Source organism: Juglans regia, chromosome 1 (genome assembly GCF_001411555.2).
Source record: "Juglans regia cultivar Chandler chromosome 1, Walnut 2.0, whole genome shotgun sequence".
NCBI classification, from domain to species: Eukaryota; Viridiplantae; Streptophyta; class Magnoliopsida; order Fagales; family Juglandaceae; genus Juglans; species Juglans regia.
In genome coordinates, this window is record NC_049901.1 from 6,552,623 (window position 1) to 6,570,645 (window position 18,023).

The following is an 18,023-nucleotide window of genomic DNA, read 5'->3' on the forward strand; positions in this document are numbered from 1 at the left end:
ATAAAAGACCGTTGTGTAATACCATCAAGACTACTCAATGAAATACAAATTGTTTCAAACTTTTACATTGACTAAAACGTGGAATGCGTAGAAAGGCATTTAAAACACAATACAGACGACCCTACGTAGATTTGATATGAAATACAATTACACACCACAAGCAACGAATGATCAAGATCAGTTGAGATTTTATTTATTTTGTTAGTTATTTATTCTGGCCAGAGAAGAGTTGAGTTGCTATCCATAATTTAATGGTGCATGTTGCATGTTTACGACATACATACTCGCCTTCAACAGCAGCCAAATTGAATTAAAGAAATCTTTTAATCATGAAGAGATTTTATAAAAATATTAAATTTATAAATTGATATTACTTAATATAATACGTTAGATTGTGTAGTTATTTTTATTGTTAAATATATATAACATATCATATAAAATTATATTAATTTATGAGTTTATTTTTATATGATCTATTTGTAGCTGTAGTACTACTCATTGAAGTGATGTTGTACTTCTTTTTAACAGGAAATAATTTAAAAAAAAAATTACTTACAAGCCGAATTTTAATCCAAATTTGGCAATTTCTCCCAAAATATAGTAAATAATAAGCTGACTATATCTAGAGTATTTTTAGTCTAAAGATATTTCAAATTTTGTACACGTAGGTTGCGTTTGGATGTTAAAGTGAGTTGAGTTGAGTTGAGTTGAGATGATAAAATATTGTTGGAATATTATTTTTTAATATTATAATTATTTTAAAATTTAAAAAATTGAATTATTTATTATATTTTATATTAAAATTTAAAAAAATTATAATGATGAGTTGAAATGAATTGAAAAATGTTTGTAATCCAAACGAAGCCTAAGACCTGGATTTGATGCTGCAAACGGGACAAGCTATTGGTGGTTGAAATTGGTTTTCTCGGGTCTGAAAGAATTGACCAGTACTCTTTGTTTTTTGTGGTTCACGAGGAGGGAGGATTCAAGAAGAAGATTCAAAATGTTTTCTTGTTGAATTGTGTAGAAACACAACACGTCTTGGTTGTTGGAGGAAAAAATATATTTACACGTAATATTTTTTTATAATATTTAATATAACTATTTTTTCAATAAAAAAATATATTTGTGGTATCATTATTCTTGAAAAAAAATGAGTTCAAGTAGTGGACTCAACAAATTTTTATTTTAACCAAAGTTAATTAGATTGCATAAAAATTTATGTAGTGAACTCGACAAAATTACAATACTTTTAACTTTAATCATTTTCACTGGTCAAATCTGTTGAGTCAAAGTTGTTGGTCAAATATTATTTTGACATAAAAAATTATCTCTCTTGCGTGCTATTCGTTTCGCGCGAGCTTACAATTCTAGAAAATTTATTTTTATTTCAAAAGCACGAAGCGTCCAAATCTCAAGTTCACAACTCTAAAAAATTCATATTCGTCTCAAAAGCATCATCTTTCTATAGTACTTTAAGTTTTAATCCTGCAATATTATGATTAGTTGATGCCAATTTTTTCTTTTAAAATCAATATCAATATTAAAAAATTAATGTGTATTTTTGTAATAATGAATAAATATTTCAATTATAATTAAAATAAATGAAAATGTCAAAATTAATATTTTAATAAAATATTGATAGATTTAGAGAGTCTGTTATTTAGTGTTGTTAAAAAGTGGCTAATTAAATTTATAAAGAGTAATTCTACATACAGTCGTGAAATGCACAAATGTCGTGCAATCGTTTTGAAAAAAAGTAGGGTCTATTATTAAAAAATTAATTTATTTTCATATGAGTCTTATATTTATTTACTTTTTTCAAAGCGACTGCACGGCACTTGCACACTCACGACTGTAAGTATCATTTCTCATTTATAAAAGTGAATTCTGTAGTTAAATTTTGATCAAATTTTGTTAACTCAACTACTAATGCTCTTGATAGGTCAAACTCTGAAAAATATTTTTCATGACTCTGTATGTCCTAACAGAAAAATGTTTTAGTCGTAGAATTATTTTATAAAAATAAATTTATGAATTGGTCGGATGAGATAAGTTAGATTTTAAATTATTTTAAATATAAAATAAATATAATATATTATATAAAATTATATTAATTTAAATTTCTTTATATTTATAATATTGTAATAGATTTTTTTTAAAAACAGAAAAGGACGAGGATGTCAATAATGGATCAAATCAAGAAAATTTGAAGTGAGTCGTGACCAGTCGATTCGTCGAAAGCAGTAGGTAGCTGATTAAAAAAAAGAAACCAGTAGGTAGCTACTATCATCCTGGAAATTGGAAGCCGATCTGAACCGGTCAGTACAGTACAACATAAATTAATCGGAAAAAACTACGTCGATGCCTTCCAATAAAGTTCTTGGAAATACACATCTACTAAGATTAAAATTAAATGGAGGAAAACTTTAGGAAGACAGCGACCTCTCGTATTAATATTATTTTTGGAAAGTGATAGAGTTACTATTTTATTATTCTTTATAATTTATTTAAAATTTTTATTTTTTTATTATTTTTTTAACATTTTTAATTATTAAAAAATATAATTTTATTAATAATTAATAAAATTAAAAATTAAATAAAAATAATAATAAATAAGTAGTATGAGAATGATAATCCAATTATTATCCATTATTTATTTAAAAAAAATAAAACTGTATGCGCCATCATATCAGTTTAGTTTGAATCGATGGCGACGATATAAGAGTTGCACTGATTAAAAACATTTTCAAGTGCTCTACCTATGAATAAAACAAAACAAAACGAATAAAAAAATAAAACAATTGGATATTCGATCTACAGCTAATAATGCGGCCTCCCTCTATATAGTTTTGGAATCTCTATAAACAATGCAATACAATTTCTTCAATCACTATATATTATATTTTTTAAAAATTTTAAAACTTTTAATTTTTTTTAATTTTTTTTGAGTTTATTCTTTTTAAACTAATTTAATTTTTCTATTCATTATTCATATATTAAATATTTGATAAAAAAATAATAAAAATTAAAAAATATGTGATCTATAGAAATTGTGTGAATAATAAAAAATTATGTAGATTTTTTCAGTCTCTATTCATGTTGATGAAGTTCAAAACCTTTTAATCACAAAACCGACAGAACATAATGTATAAACAGAAAATTACGTGCCATTAAAATATGGTTCGCATATTTTAACAATTTCTTAGAAAAATAAAGGTGTGGAAATTAATTTTGTGTGTGTATATATTATCCTCCAATATCCTATTCTAGACGAGCAATGCTAGATATAATTTATACAAGTATATTATGGATTTTCTTTAAAAAAAATGAGGTTCATCATTAAAAAAAATTATTGTTCTTGCAAGTTTCACATTTATTAAGTTTTTTCTTTAAAAAGAAATACGCAAGATTTATCCACTCTGAAGCTCTAAATATCATTTTTCAACCCATAATACTATATTTACAAGAGTAAAAAGAAAATTATTTTTCATTATCATCTTTATAATTATTTTAAAAATTATTTGATGTTATATTAAGAGATAAAAAATTTTAAAAAATAAATAAATAAATAAAAAGATGTCATTATTATTCCGAACGTAAAGTTTTTCAATGGCAGTCACTGACGAGCGTTTCACAACCTTGTAGCTGTAGCCAAAAATAATATCGTAGATATGATGTACAATTTTAGTGCAAATTTCTGACGATGTTCAACCATGCGCAATAAAAATATGTACAATTATTATGCTCCAGCTACAGTATCTGTTCATGGATCTCACGTTGGATCGAGAAATATTCTTAATTTATTTATTTTCATCTTATTTTATTATTATAATTATTATAAATTTTTATATAAAATATAATAAATAATTTAATTTATTAAATTAAAAAATAATAATAATATCAAAAAATATATTTTTATAATATTTTATTTTAATTTTTACTTTTTACTTTTATCTTAATTTAATTTATCTCAACTTAATTATCGAAACTCACGTACATATGATACAGTGAATCGTACGTGCTCAGAAAATGCAGAACGTAGAACGCAGAGACAGTGAGAGAAAAAATTTGGTGCGATGGAGAAGTGGGACCGTGCGTGGGATCCACTATCGAGAGGAGTCAAGCAGCCAGACAATTTGTAAAGCAATATATACATATGTTTGGAAAATTTTACTACTACAGTATTATTTTATTTTTATCTTATTATATAGGTATAATATATTTATTAATATTGAATAATTATTTATTAAATAATTCTTATTAAAAATTTTTATATACTATATTACCAACTCATTTTTATTCTTTTAAATAAGATGTGATATATTTATTATTATTAAATAATTATTTATTATATATTTTTTTATTATTTAATAGTGATGAATATATTATATATTATTTAATATGATTAAAATAGGATAAGAATATGATGTATAGAATAACAATAATCTGTTATCAAGACAATTTTTGTCCCAAAAATGTGTGGTTGGTTTGAGAATTATAAATGGTAGAAAGTTGGGACTTGGAAGAGGTTCGACTCTGTAGTTTTGGCGCAACAAGAAATTAAGGGGTCAACAGTAAGTCGTGTGTTCAAACTTTAAGCTCCTTCCATGACAGGTTCCTTGTTTATTTCCATGAAAGCTTCAAGTAATTTTCCCTCACACTTCTCCCCACCTAAAATAAGTGGCCCAACCTTGCATGTGTAAGTGATTTCTGTGCACACTTATCTACCACTATATATTCCCCCCCAATTCTATGATCATTCACGTCCATCATCACAACAACACAAACCCCACTACTCTCTCTCTCTCTCTCTCTCTCTCTCTCTCTGCATTGCACCTTCTGAACTAGCAAGTAAGCATTCAAAAAACTTCAATGGATCAGTTACCGAAATGTGGAGCTAATTATGCCCCTCTCTCCCCTATAACTTTCTTAAACAGAGCCTCTAAGTTTTATGCCAATCGTACCTCTGTGATATATGAGCGTACCCGCTTCACATGGCAGCAAACATACGAGCGTTGCTGCCGCCTTGCTTCCTCTCTCCGTTCCCTTAACATAGTCAAGAACGATGTTGTAAGTTTGCTTTCCTATCTAGCTGCTGGTCATTATGATTCACTTTCCCATTAGCAAAAGGACGTATATTTTATTTTGTCATGAGCAAAGAAACTGATCATGATCTGTTTTACTTGGTTTGTGCAGGTATCTGTATTGGCTCCAAACATTCCAGCCATGTATGAGATGCATTTTGCAGTGCCGATGGCAGGGGCTGTGCTCAACACCATTAATATCCGGCTCGATTCTAAAACCATAGCCACCATTCTCCGACACTCTGAAGCCAAGGTTTTCTTTGTGGACTGCCAATACGTGCCCCTGGCACGCGAGGCTCTCCGGTTACTCATGGATCAATCAAAGGATTCTACGGTACCGGAGTCGTCCATCCCCTTGGTAATTGTCATCGATGACATTGACTCGCCTACCGGCGTCCGGCTAGGCGAGTTGGAGTACGAGCAACTTGTCCACAAGGGCAATCCCAGGTATGTTCCCGGTGACCTCGAGGATGAGTGGGATCCGATTGCTCTGAATTATACGTCAGGAACAACATCAGCACCTAAAGGAGTGGTGTACAGCCACAGAGGAGCTTTCCTTAGCACCCTTAGCCTAGTTCTCGGATGGGAAATGGGAAGCGAGCCTGTCTATCTGTGGACGCTTCCCATGTTCCATTGCAACGGGTGGACCTTTACTTGGGGCATCGCCGCGCGCGGCGGCACCAACGTTTGCCTGCGCAATTCCACAGCCTCAGACATCTATCGGAGCATCGCTATGCACAAGGTCACACACATGTGCTGTGCACCCATCATTTTCAACGTCCTCCTTCAGGCAGAACCGAAGGAACGAGGCCAGAAGATAGCGCCTCCCGTCCAAATACTCACCGGAGGAGCGCCCCCGCCTGCGGCCCTGCTTGAAAAAATCGAGCCGCTTGGATTCCACGTCACCCATGCTTATGGCCTGACGGAGGCAACCGGACCGGCACTCGTGTGCGAATGGCAGGCCAAATGGAATCAACTGCCGCGCGATGATCAGGCCAAATTGAAGGCACGGCAAGGTATATCCATACTAACGCTGGCTGATGTTGACGTAAAGGATTTGAAAACCATGGCCAGTGTGCCCCACGATGGCAAAACTATGGGGGAGATAGTCCTGCGTGGGAGCAGCATCATGAAGGGCTACTTCAAGGACCCAAAAGCCACGTCCAAAGCGTTCAAGGATGGCTGGTTCTTAACAGGAGATGTAGGGGTTGTACATCCAGATGGGTATCTGGAAATCAAGGACAGGTCCAAGGACGTGATCATATCCGGAGGTGAAAACGTCAGCAGCGTCGAAGTGGAGTCGGTACTGTATAAGCACCCAAGAGTGCTGGAAGCCGCGGTTGTGGCAATGCCGCACCCTCACTGGGGAGAAAGCCCCTGCGCTTTTGTCACCCTCAGTAAGAACTCGGCCGGCGGAACCGACGTCGACGTGAGCGAGGCAGAGATAATCTCCTATTGCAGGAAAAATCTCCCCCATTTCACTGTTCCAAAGAAAGTGGTATTCTTGGCCGAGCTGCCAAAGAACTCAACAGGAAAGATTCTGAAAAACGAACTGAGGGATAAAGCAAAGCACTTCGTTGTCTCCGATAATCATTCCGACAAGTCCAATGTCCAAGCCCCTCAGTATGGCGAGCAGATTCTGCAGGCCTTGTCCCGTCTCTGAAAGTTTCATGAGAACTCGGAATTGAATAAAGCTGTACAGTGTGGTTGATAACCTTGAATATTATTACTACTATTGGTTTAAGTTAATGTACGTGGGAGGTTTAAGTTAAGTTAATTAATGTACGTGGGGAAGGATGGGGAGTTTGGTGAGATATCTGGAGAGAGAGAGAGAGAGAGAGAGAGGTAACTATTACATATATAATGAAAATTTGTAGTTTAATCTGTTTTCCCACTTACTGGAAATTTAGCCAATTAATGTTGAATTATTCTCTGATTATGTTCAGCTTTTGCTCGAGCTAGCTAGCTGCGACGCGAAAGAGATATATAGCTAGGATGAACATATATACTAAAACTGAACATATATAAAACGCACGTTTTAGTAATGAGGAAAAAAAAAAAAATCCCACCTACGGTACTGCGCTGTGTAGGCAGGCAGACATATATATATAGAAGTACGCTCTATTCAAAAATAAGAAAAAATTTATTTATCATTTTAATTTTTATTATATTCTCATCATCTCTTAATGTAGTATTAGATGATAGATTTATAAATAAAATATAATAAATAATTTTTAATTATCTAATATGATATTATACAATGATAAGAAAATGATAAAAATTAAGATGATAAATAATATTACTTTCAAAATAATATAGAAGATGGAGATATAATAAGGTCATCTACTTTTATCACTCAGGAGTTCAATAATGGAGTTGGGTTGGATATGACGCAAATGGGAACGCCTGTTTACGTGCTAAGGATGACAAGATTTCCAAAAAACATAACGTACGTACGTGACAGAGTACAAAAGAGTATCACCGCTGCTCAATCTTACTATTTTCGACGAGTAGGTAAATGCTACACAATTAAAAAAGATAAGTAAAAACATAACGTCCGTACGTGACAGAGTAAATATAGAATTTACGTGTAAAAAAAATTTAATTCTTTAATAATAAATTTTATTTTTTTCAAAATAATTATATAATATTTATACATTCTTTAATTATATATAGCGTTACTTATATTTAGCGGATGGATGGATATGCATGCATGTAACCCTGGATTTTGCCATCTGCCCGCACCCCGTACTTCAAAAACAACGTATCTAAGATTCTAAGTTGACGAATGAGATAAAATTGAATTCAATAAATAGTAATAAAATTGTTTATAAATAATAATAAAATAATTTGAATTTAAATATTTTATTAAATTTTAAAAAATAAAAATAAAAGAGAAATGGCATTTACAACTTTAGGGTATTTACGTCTCACACTCTGTTTAAAAAGAATTAGTAAATTTAGAACAAACGTTAAAAAATTATTCTTTTAATGGTGGATCCTACATTTTTTTTTCAAATGAGTATGTAAAAGTACTTGCACTCTCTATAATTGTATCTAGTATTTCTTGAAATGAAAAAATTGAAAAAAAATATTATAAAGTTAAAATACTATTAGAATATAATTTTTTAATATTATTTTTAATTTAAAATTCAAAAAATTTGTATTGTTTTCTATCTTTCATTTGAAAGTTCAGAAAATTTATAATAATTAAGTAATTATTAGATAAAAAAGTTAAAAATTTAAAATTGAAAAATATTTATATTTTAGTGATATTTAGAAAGTAAATTATGAAAATTTTTGAAATGATATAAGATCAATTTTCCAAACAAATACTTGAGAAACTCAAAAATCTATCGGCAGGTGTTCTTACTAACATATCCAACAGTCTTTTCACATTAATTAGTTATTGAAATATTCTACTCATTAACCCCATACCACACACCGCTTACTCTCTTTTTTTTCTCTTACCAAATGTATTATTTATAAATGATGAGTCGAAAAATTTAATTAGTTTCAAAAAAATAAAACAAAAAGAAAATTAAAAATAAATAAAAATAAGTGTAGTATGTAATGTATGAAAATGATGAGTAGGAAAGCTCTTAATTATTATAAAAGAGCACTGCTAGATAAATTAGTGAAGTGCGCAAGCGTCATGCAATCATTTTGAAAAAAATTAAGTTTTTTCATGTGAGTCTCATATTTACTCTTTTTTTTCAAAGAGATTGCATGGCGCTTGCGCACTCCACAATTGCAAATATAATTTCTCTTAAAGTTTTAAGATCAGGTTTTATTTTCTAGCATGTTATTTATTGTTAATTACCTGTAATTTAAATTTTAGATCTGTTTTTGGCTAGTACATTAATCAAAGAAAATGTAATGTTATATGTAATTCTGGAGTGTGCAATTCCCGTGCACTACTTTAAAAAAAATGGGAGACACCATTAAAAGAATAATTTTTTCATGTGGATCTTAAATTTATCTATTTTTTTCAAATAGAGTATGTAGGGACTGCAAACTTCAGGACTACAAATATAATTACTCTAATTTAAAAACTTTTTAATTCTAATGGAAACATCAAAGTGGCACCAAAAGTGTAGGATGATTCGAGCCTATCATCAACAAAAATGGGAATTTTTGTTTTTTGAACCTGGAAAAGACGAGGAATTATTACCAATAAACAGCTCCATAGTTTTAAGGAAACAAAAGAGGATGATGTTGTCCAGTCAAGACAAGCTTTGCTATCAAATTCTACTGATCTAGAGCCCAACCACCCTAGAATTTTGGCAGCTAATAGCCCTAGACAGCACAACTCATCTCCCTGTTTCAAGCCCGAGAACCATAGGTTGATAACTTGGTACAATTTACCAAAGGAATTCTTGCATGAATACGACAATAGCGTGCTTAACATGGGCATCCTAAGTCCTAACAGATAAATATTAGTAGAAGAGACATGTTCAACAATGCTAAAGAGACCTCAGATCATATATCACTTCAATGGTAGTTCTTTAAATCCATCATCAGACCCACGTATTTGTTTCTGTTCCAAAACACAGTGCCATTGAAGTATATGCACATCAAGCAAACCAGAGAGCAGAGAAAACAACAGACCTATAACTTATGTTTGAAAATACATTATGAACAGCAAGATGCCGCTTGAGATCCTTCTGCGGGCCTATCCACAAGAACCATCCCTGCCGGATTCTGAGCAGGCTGTACTCTAGGAAACCTTTTAGCTGTATATGGAAGAATTTCGGACACGTGTCACCATCATAAAAAAATGGAAAGAAAAAGTTATAATGCTACCAAGATGGGAACTTGCAGGCGTGCACTACTTTTATCTTAAAAGTTTATATCACCATGACTGCCCATGGACACTGAAACTCCCATTCCGTGACTTAAGGAAAACCAGAATATAAATATAGCAGGCACCGATGGATATAAAAGAACACCTGTTTAGCCATCCTCAATAGCAGAAGGAAAGAAAAGCTCCCCTAGTGAGAGCTTCATTTAAAAACAACGCACTTGTAAAGTAATTTTATTTCAGTATGGCACAAATCTAATACTTCTATTGCTAATGCAGAGAGTGATATTTAAGTTGGGATATCAGAGATTCATTCTGTAGTAGGAAAAACTACTCTCATTGTGTTAACACTACCATTTAATTAAAACCTACAAAAAATCAAATTCGCAAAACAAATCTGAAAGTACAAAAATTATGCCAAGATATGAATCCCAACATGGTAGAAATGAAAGTACAATACCTATTTCGTAAAATATATCATTTACATTGATGGCATTTTTGGCAGAGGTCTCCATGAAAAAGAGCCCATTTTCCTCAGCATATACACGTGCCTCCTGCAACATCAATTACAATTGAAGCACAATAAACACAATTTCAAATACAGGTTTTAAGGTTTTTTGATAGTGAGTTTAAATAAATGATAAAGAAAAGGAAAAATAAAAACAAGAGGAAAAAGATGAAAAGAAAACCTTTATACTCTGATGAAACGAGATCAAATAACAGCTTAACCTTGGATCAAGAATGAGGTTGAAAGAAAATAAATACTCCACTCACTTAAAAACAAAGAGAAAAACAGTAAAACCTGAAGAGAAAAGGGAACTACTGTTTAATTTCACTCTCAGAATAACTAACCAAAAGTTTAACTCCCAGATGCTGAAATCTTACACCAGACGAATCAAAATGATGCAAATATATGGTGTGGAGATTTGAGAAGAGGGAAGGCAGGTAAAGGGTTATTTGGTAAAATACCCAAAGAGAACTTGCTTGAGGAGAAGAAATGTAGCCTTTATTTTTTTTTTTTAATTTAAAAGGTTTTAACTCGGGCTACTTTGGTTTGTACTAAATTATTTGTAGAATCAATCGCCTGGATAAGGATTTTTTTTTTCTCTCTCTCTCTCTCTGAATATGTAAGCTCAATTGTCCCATATTTTTTTTTCAGTTTCTAAGCTTCATTTCTTGAGTTCTGGTCAGTAGTGGACCCCTTTGGATCTACTTTAGCCATATCTTCAGGTGAGTTGACTTATGAAAAACTTGGTCCACATGTTAAGTAGTTGTATTTTTAAGCAATTAACCAAAAATATGGAAACGCCAGCTACTTGTTTGATTTCTGATGTATCTTTCTCATGGGTGGATGCTCAAGATCCCTAGAATTATGCCTTTTTTTTTTATTTGTATCTCTATTTCTTTTTCTCTTTACTTGCAGTTTTATGTGTTTGACCCAATTCACAATATTCCAGCCCTAAACATTAATTTCCCAACCTGAAAACAACCAAAACTAATTTGTTAGGGATTTTGTTAGGGATCTGCATCATATCAGTTAGTTTCCCCTAAACAAGCCCCAACAACCTTCAAATATTACTCATTAGCTGCTAAATATAAGTTCCAGCATCACAAAAGCTCACAGTTGTGCCATTAATGGAATCCATGAGAAGCTACAAACTAATAAGATTGGTTAGGAGTAAAAATGCTAATAGCTTACCTTATAAAAAAAATCCTAAGAGTGGATAATTGAAGTTCAAATAAGGAAATTGAACAGATAAAAGAAGTGAAATCAGACTTTGTTATAAAGGAGATGCACTAAGTTGTCATTGTATACTCCCGAGTCGAAACACAATCAAAAAAGAAAAGACCAAAAAATAAGGAGTGACAAAGTGATCCACCACGCGAAACAAAATATAGCATCACAGTGAAAATTGTAAAACAAAATAAATACTTACTTCAGCAGTCACTTTCCTCTTATCTTCCAAGTCAGCTTTATTCCCAGCAAGAGCCTTAACCATGTTAGGATTTCCTATAGAAACTCCAAAATGAGCGCATGATCGCAACAGGTAAATAGGAAAAGATGAACTAATTATCAAAAAAAAAAAAACTGAACCATTTGCATGCCTTTCAGACTTATCAAAGGAACTAATAATACAAATAGTGTAATAGAGTAGGGGCGAAATACTACACGAGAGAAGAGAGAAGGCTGATTCAAAATCATATGTAGTTATTTGACAAGATTCTGAAATGAAATGAAGCTCGAGGAATTGAAATATTGCTGTCAGATTTTCATTCTAGAATAGTTTTGAAGTCGAGAGTATCTGGATATTGCCATCTAGTTCCCAGCAGCTAGTTAGTTGGGTTTGATAATGTTTTAGGTCTGTGTTTTGCATGTTTTAATATTTTGAGAAATCAACGAAAACTTGATAGGCAGAGGCCTATATAAGTCATGTGGATACTTTCAGAAGTCAATCGATAGATGGGTAGATAGAAAGTCTATATAATGCATATATAAGCGTTGATATTTCAGAAGACAATGAAAAACAAAAATAGGGAAAACAAGAAAGAAATTTTTTAAGGTGTGATGGATCTTCCTCTGGGTTGTGATGCTCAAGAACCCAAGTGAGATGCTATGTTGATCTTTCTTCTTTTTTCTCTCTATTCTTTCCCACTTATATGCTGTTTGACATGTTTCAGCTCTTTTACTTAGATAATTTCAGCTCTAGATGCAGTTATGTTAAAATCAGCTCTAGATACTACCTATCAAAAAAACATTTCAGCTCTAGATACTACTATTGCGCTGAAACACAACCAACAAACCTGATTTGAACATAACTGCATGTGATATGTTAGGTCTCCTAAACCAGCCCCAAAATTCTCACATTCTTAGCCATCAATTGTTGAACTATAAGATCTTGTATCGTATATGAATGCTCTTTTCTAGAAGTACAAGTGGATATGAAACACCCTTTTCCGTTAGTAAAAGAATACTATAAATCATTCATCAAAACACAAAGATTCAAGATTCTGTAATCCAATCATTTAATCGTTAATAAGAAGACTCAAAAAACATACCAAATCGTTAGGACATCAGGAATAAGGGGGAGAATATAATACTCCGGATTAAGTATAGGAGGGAGGTAAATGGGATCCCACATTGCCCTATATAATGATTCCAAGGACCTCCAATTATAACATTGACAAGTCATTATGGAGTACAAGCCTAGATGTGGTTTGGACTTTTCTTTGGTCATTATGGGCTAGATTATACTTGTGGTCCTTGAAATATAGGATTAGATTCTATTTAGTTCCTGGATTGTAAAAAATTAAAAAATTTCCTTTAAAATTGTTAATTTCCAGGTCATCAATTTCCTTGTGATTTTTCCAGTCTTATGGATCAAAAAATCACATTGCTCAAAATGAACAATCTCAAGGAACAAAGAAAGAACCTTTAAATTTAGGGAGCATAGGAGACTAATCCAATATTTTAGGAATTAGAACTATTTTTTTTTTCTTTTGATAGGTAACAAGTAGTATGGTATGTGGTGTATAGCCTCCATCTTATCATAAAGCTTGTCACCCTGTAATTCACATTTGTTTACTAAAATGTTGAGAGTTATTATTTCCACTTTTATTCTTTCCTTTTCAAGAAAGAAGGGGTGTCAGAATTCATCAGGCTTCAATGAAGCGTTATATAGGTATCCAACCATTTTTTTTTTTATAAGTAAGAAGAAGTTTTATTAGAAACGGATGTATAGGCGAAGCCCATGTACACAAGAAGTATACAAAAGAAAACACCCAAGTACATTCTAGGAAACGGAAAGTGACATCAGAAAAGCATGAATGGAAGATCCGTTAGTCACTAAAGCAGAAAACCAAAACAGCTAAGAGTGCACAAAGAAATTCCAAAGTTGCTCCAAGGTATCCAACCATAAAGCTCACTTCTTTACAATAAAACTATATATATAGATCCATCATACAGGGTAGAGTAGATATTGACCTTATTGAAAAGAATATAAATACTTACTTATAGCTCATTCACTGCCACATAACAAGTATAATTCCCATCATAAGTTACTAAGTCAGAGAGGTTAGGCTATTGTCATAAGAGAAGTGCCAGGTTCACAAACAAATCTCACAAAAGAAAGCTCACAAATAGATGTGACTTGATATAGTACATTAAATTATAAAGTTATTTTTAACATAAAGTAGATCTAACGTGTTACAACAAGCCACATCACTTTGCAAACTTTATTAGAATGTTAATAGCATGATGCAATATAATGAAGACAAGTCCAGACATAACAAAACAAGAATAAATGAATAAACAGGGAGAGAAAACACAGCCCTTGTTCCTTTTATTCAACTTAATAATTCATTTCTTCTCAATATATGAATTTCAACCTTAGTTTGAAGTAAATATGCAAATTCAACCTTAACTAGTGAGCACCTTGCTTCTGAAGCTCTTGCACCCACTTCTTGGCACGTGAAAATGATTCCTAGAAAACAGAAGAAAGAAGTATTGAATCAACAAAGTCTGACTACGAAGAAAGGAATATTAAACAAAGCCACACCCCACAAAACCAGATGGAATCTTCAAAATCTTTCTTTCAAAAGCTTATAAGTTGAACCTCATTAAAATGCATTTGATGCACACAAATTATTAAAAAAAAGAAATTGAAATAATAAAGCATAACCTACTGTATATTATCAAAACTTTCATTTGCTTATCTAGAAAATCACAGAAGGAAAAAGCATTTGAGCTTTGAGCATAGTCAACCAAATCCTTAGCAAAACTCATCAGAACACCTTGCTTTCATTTTGCACATGCACAGTTCTTACACATGTATGCTTGTAGATCAATGGGGAAACAAATCATACAGTGCTAGTGATATCGTAGACGATGATGGCAGCAGCAGCACCTCTGTAATACATGGGAGCCAGGCTGTGGTACCTCTCTTGCCCTGCTGTGTCCCATATCTCAAACTTCACTGTTGCATCATTCACTGCCAGCGTTTGTGAGAAGAATGCAGCTCCTATGGTTGATTCCTATCACCAGCATCATTAACCCAAAAAGAAAAAGACTGAAAATCACTCCCCTCATTGCTTCATCCTAAAATATTGCATGTCAAACTCGTGTAGAAAAATTTTCTTTATAAGTTCTAGTTAATATCAATTCATACAGTTGGAAAGCTGATCATCTTGGAGTCAAACTGTGAGCAGCCACATGGGCTACAACTGAATGGACAGTTCTTGGGACTTAATTTGGTTACCCTTGTCAGATTAATAACTGCCCGTAATGTTCTATAAGTTAACATTGAAAACCTAAAAAAAAAAAAGTTTCGTATGTGTTCCCTTTGTCTCATTCTTTCTCAATGGTGGCTCTCAAGGGTTCCATATCTGATCACAGTAGTTCTTAAGAGTTTAAAAAGCAACTGAGCATCCTAGTAAGACAGCAGCTACAACAAGCATAAGAGTATAAGACAAGCCACATTAATTTATGTGTATCTACGAGTATTATTAGTCATAAATTAGCATTATCTCATACATATGTAAATGTGGCACATAATGGTACATCAAGAAATATTGATGTTAATGCAGCGCACATATTGATATCCCTTTGTCGGATATCAAGCATCAGGTTGGCCATCTCATACAGCAACCGCCATAACACAGGGATAGGAAGCAAGATGAGACATTGAGAATTCTTGTTTTTGTATAAAATGGGAGAATTCTTAAAGTTAATAAAAATCTTCCTCTTACTCGGGAAGAATTAGATCGGAAGGCGTTGTTGGGGGCAGAGCTCAAGAGGATTATACTATTAGAAGAGACATCTTGGCGGAAAAAATCAAGAGCTTTGTGGTTAAGGGAAGGGGATCGTAGCACGAAGTTCTTTCCTAGTATTGCAAACTCTCACAGGAGAAACAATAACATAGAGATGCTAAAGATTGATGGGGTGGAATGTAGGGAAGAGCAGGTAATTCATAACCATGTAGTTGGTTTCTATGAGCAACTATTATCTAAGCCGATGGGATGGCAGCCCTCCCTTGATGGCCTTGTGTTCGACACCGTTGGACCGAGGGATGTCTCTCGGATGGAGAGGGTTTTTGAGGAGGAGGAGGTTTTCGAAGTTGTGAGGAAAATGGGCAAAGACAAGGCTCCAGGGCCTAATGAGTTCTCTAAGGGTTTCTTCCAGGAATGATGGGATATTGTCAAGGAAGATCTTATGAAGGTGTTTCAAGAGCTTTTCGTGTTTGGAGACTTTGAGAGAAGCTTAAATACCACTTCATCGCGTTGATTCCAAAGAAGGTGGGGGGGCTAAGGAGGTTAAGGACTTTCGACCACCCTCTTTTTATTCTTTTGCAGACGCTTGACTGTGTTCAGAGCTGGTAGTTACAAAAACGCCTTAACATATATATATATATATATATATATATATTTATATATATATATCAAACGGTTTTCTTTTTCTTCTCTTTTTTTAATTTCTTTTTTAGATTTATATGGAAACAATCGAGACTAATATCCAGTTTGTTTAGCTAAAATCATGATGCTATTTTTCTTATTCTTCTTCTTATTGTTTTTTAGATTGACATCGAAATAACCGGCGCTAATATCCTGTTTGTTTAGTTATAGTCAAGATGCCGCTTCCATTAAATTTTCACAAACTGAGTTTATTCTCCTACAGAACATATCTTAAAACGAAACAAACAGACCCTTAACTACCAAAATGAATCGGAAAAAAAAAAAGACAATTAAAAGTGAAAGAAGGAGAAGAAGAATAATAACAACCTGGAATTCATGGAATTGGCCCTTAACAAAGCGCAAGACGAGGCTGGATTTCCCAGCGCCCATGTCTCCAAGAAGAACCTGATTATGAGATCAGAATCACCATCTTAAACTTTTCTTGAAGGGAAACAAATCGAGCAAATGAAGAATTAGAACCACAAAGAGGAAATGAAAATCGGACCGACCAGCTTCGCATTGAGATTGTTGTGTCCGATCGTGGCCATGGAGTAGAATTGCAGAGACTGAAATCGTGTGTATCGATCCAATTGTCTGTCTCTTCAAAGAAAGAATAGGCGAAGTGACGGTCTTTGTACGTAATGCTTTTCAGTTTTCGCCACCAGGTTTTGTACGGTACGGTGGCTGTCTCACTTTTGACGCGCTGAAACGCTCATCTTCTTCCAAGTTTTGTTTATCTTACTCAATTTTCCACCGTTTTCTAAATAAAAAAATTCATAGTTATATCTCTCCCTTGTATATATAAAGAGCCATTCTATCCACCAACCACCTCGCATATCAGATTTAATTTTTAATTTTTTTGTTTTTTTATTCTTATTAAATTAAAAGAATTTTTTTATTCATCATTTTTATACTATATTTATTAAAAAATAATCATAAATAAATAAATATATATATATAATATAAAGATTATAAATATAATTTTTAATATATAAAATTGCCTATCCAAAAATGATTAGTGTATTTTTGTTTGATGGACGAAATTACATTTTTATCCTTTATGCCTATTTTATTTTTATTGTTTACTTTTTTTGATTTCTCATCTTATTTGTTAATCAGCAATGCTACGCCTATATGTGCACACCTCTGACATGGCTAAATGCCACATCATTGCCTATATAAAAAAAAATAAAAAAGACTTGAAAAGGTAAGAAGATATGTCGTCTGCAATTTCAACAAGAAGTAGCGGTTCAAAATCAATCCCCTGCGCATTCCACCCCTCGACATCGAACCAGGTAAGATCTAAGATCAAAACTTTTGATTTTTTTCATCTGATTTTGTTCATTTTATTAGTTTTATGTGAAAAATTCTATGAAAAAAATTTCTTACCAAGAGAAATGCATTAGGGATGAAGTCACACTTCGATAGCTGGGAGAGACGCCGAGTTGGTGGAGAGAAATGGCTTGGGATGCTCGAGAAACAGGTATGATGCTCTAGGGATGAAATCGCACAAAGAGATCTATGAGAACAGTCGAGCTGGTTGAGAGAAAGAAATGCAAAACGCACCGTCTTGGAGCATTAATATCGAAGCCCAAGTTTTCCTTCATAAGCATCTAAACGCACTGTTTCACTTATTTAAAAATGGTGCGTTTCGCTCCACGTTAGATACCGTGTGCACGCAAACC

The 18,023-nt window shown here is 32.9% G+C and overlaps 2 protein-coding genes across 2 annotated transcripts; one reads left to right on the plus strand and one right to left on the minus strand.

Moving 5' to 3' along the window:
- The first annotated feature begins 4,765 nt into the window (after positions 1-4,765).
- On the plus strand, positions 4,766-6,992 carry LOC108988258 (butyrate--CoA ligase AAE11, peroxisomal). The gene is made up of 2 exons (XM_018961473.2): positions 4,766-5,073; positions 5,200-6,992. Exons 1-2 carry the CDS (start codon positions 4,876-4,878, stop codon positions 6,748-6,750), a joined length of 1,749 nt encoding a protein of 582 aa, XP_018817018.1. The 5' UTR covers positions 4,766-4,875; the 3' UTR covers positions 6,751-6,992.
- A 2,549-nt stretch (positions 6,993-9,541) lies between these two features.
- LOC108988146 (ras-related protein Rab5) lies at positions 9,542-17,114 on the minus strand. Its single transcript, XM_018961282.2, has 7 exons — positions 16,848-17,114; positions 16,666-16,743; positions 14,755-14,922; positions 14,324-14,372; positions 11,829-11,902; positions 10,352-10,445; positions 9,542-9,823 (listed from the first exon to the last, which is right to left on the minus strand). The coding sequence occupies exons 1-7, from the start codon at positions 16,884-16,886 to the stop codon at positions 9,723-9,725; spliced, it is 603 nt and encodes a 200-aa protein (XP_018816827.1). The 5' UTR covers positions 16,887-17,114; the 3' UTR covers positions 9,542-9,722.
- Positions 17,115-18,023: the final 909 nt, after the last annotated feature.

Excerpts from the sequence above, each read along its gene's own strand:
- LOC108988258 (XM_018961473.2), top strand. The coding sequence starts at position 4,876 with ATGGATCAGTTACCGAAATGTGGAGCTAATTATGCCCCTCTCTCCCCT. Across the intron at positions 5,074-5,199 it reads ACATAGTCAAGAACGATGTT|GTATCTGTATTGGCTCCAAA; the intron begins GTAAGTTTGCTT and ends TGGTTTGTGCAG.
- LOC108988146 (XM_018961282.2), bottom strand. The coding sequence starts at position 16,886 with ATGGCCACGATCGGACACAACAATCTCAATGCGAAGCTG. Across the intron at positions 16,744-16,847 it reads ACAATCTCAATGCGAAGCTG|GTTCTTCTTGGAGACATGGG; the intron begins GTCGGTCCGATT and ends TCTCATAATCAG. Across the intron at positions 9,824-10,351 it reads TGATATATTTTACGAAATAG|CTAAAAGGTTTCCTAGAGTA; the intron begins GTATTGTACTTT and ends TTCCATATACAG.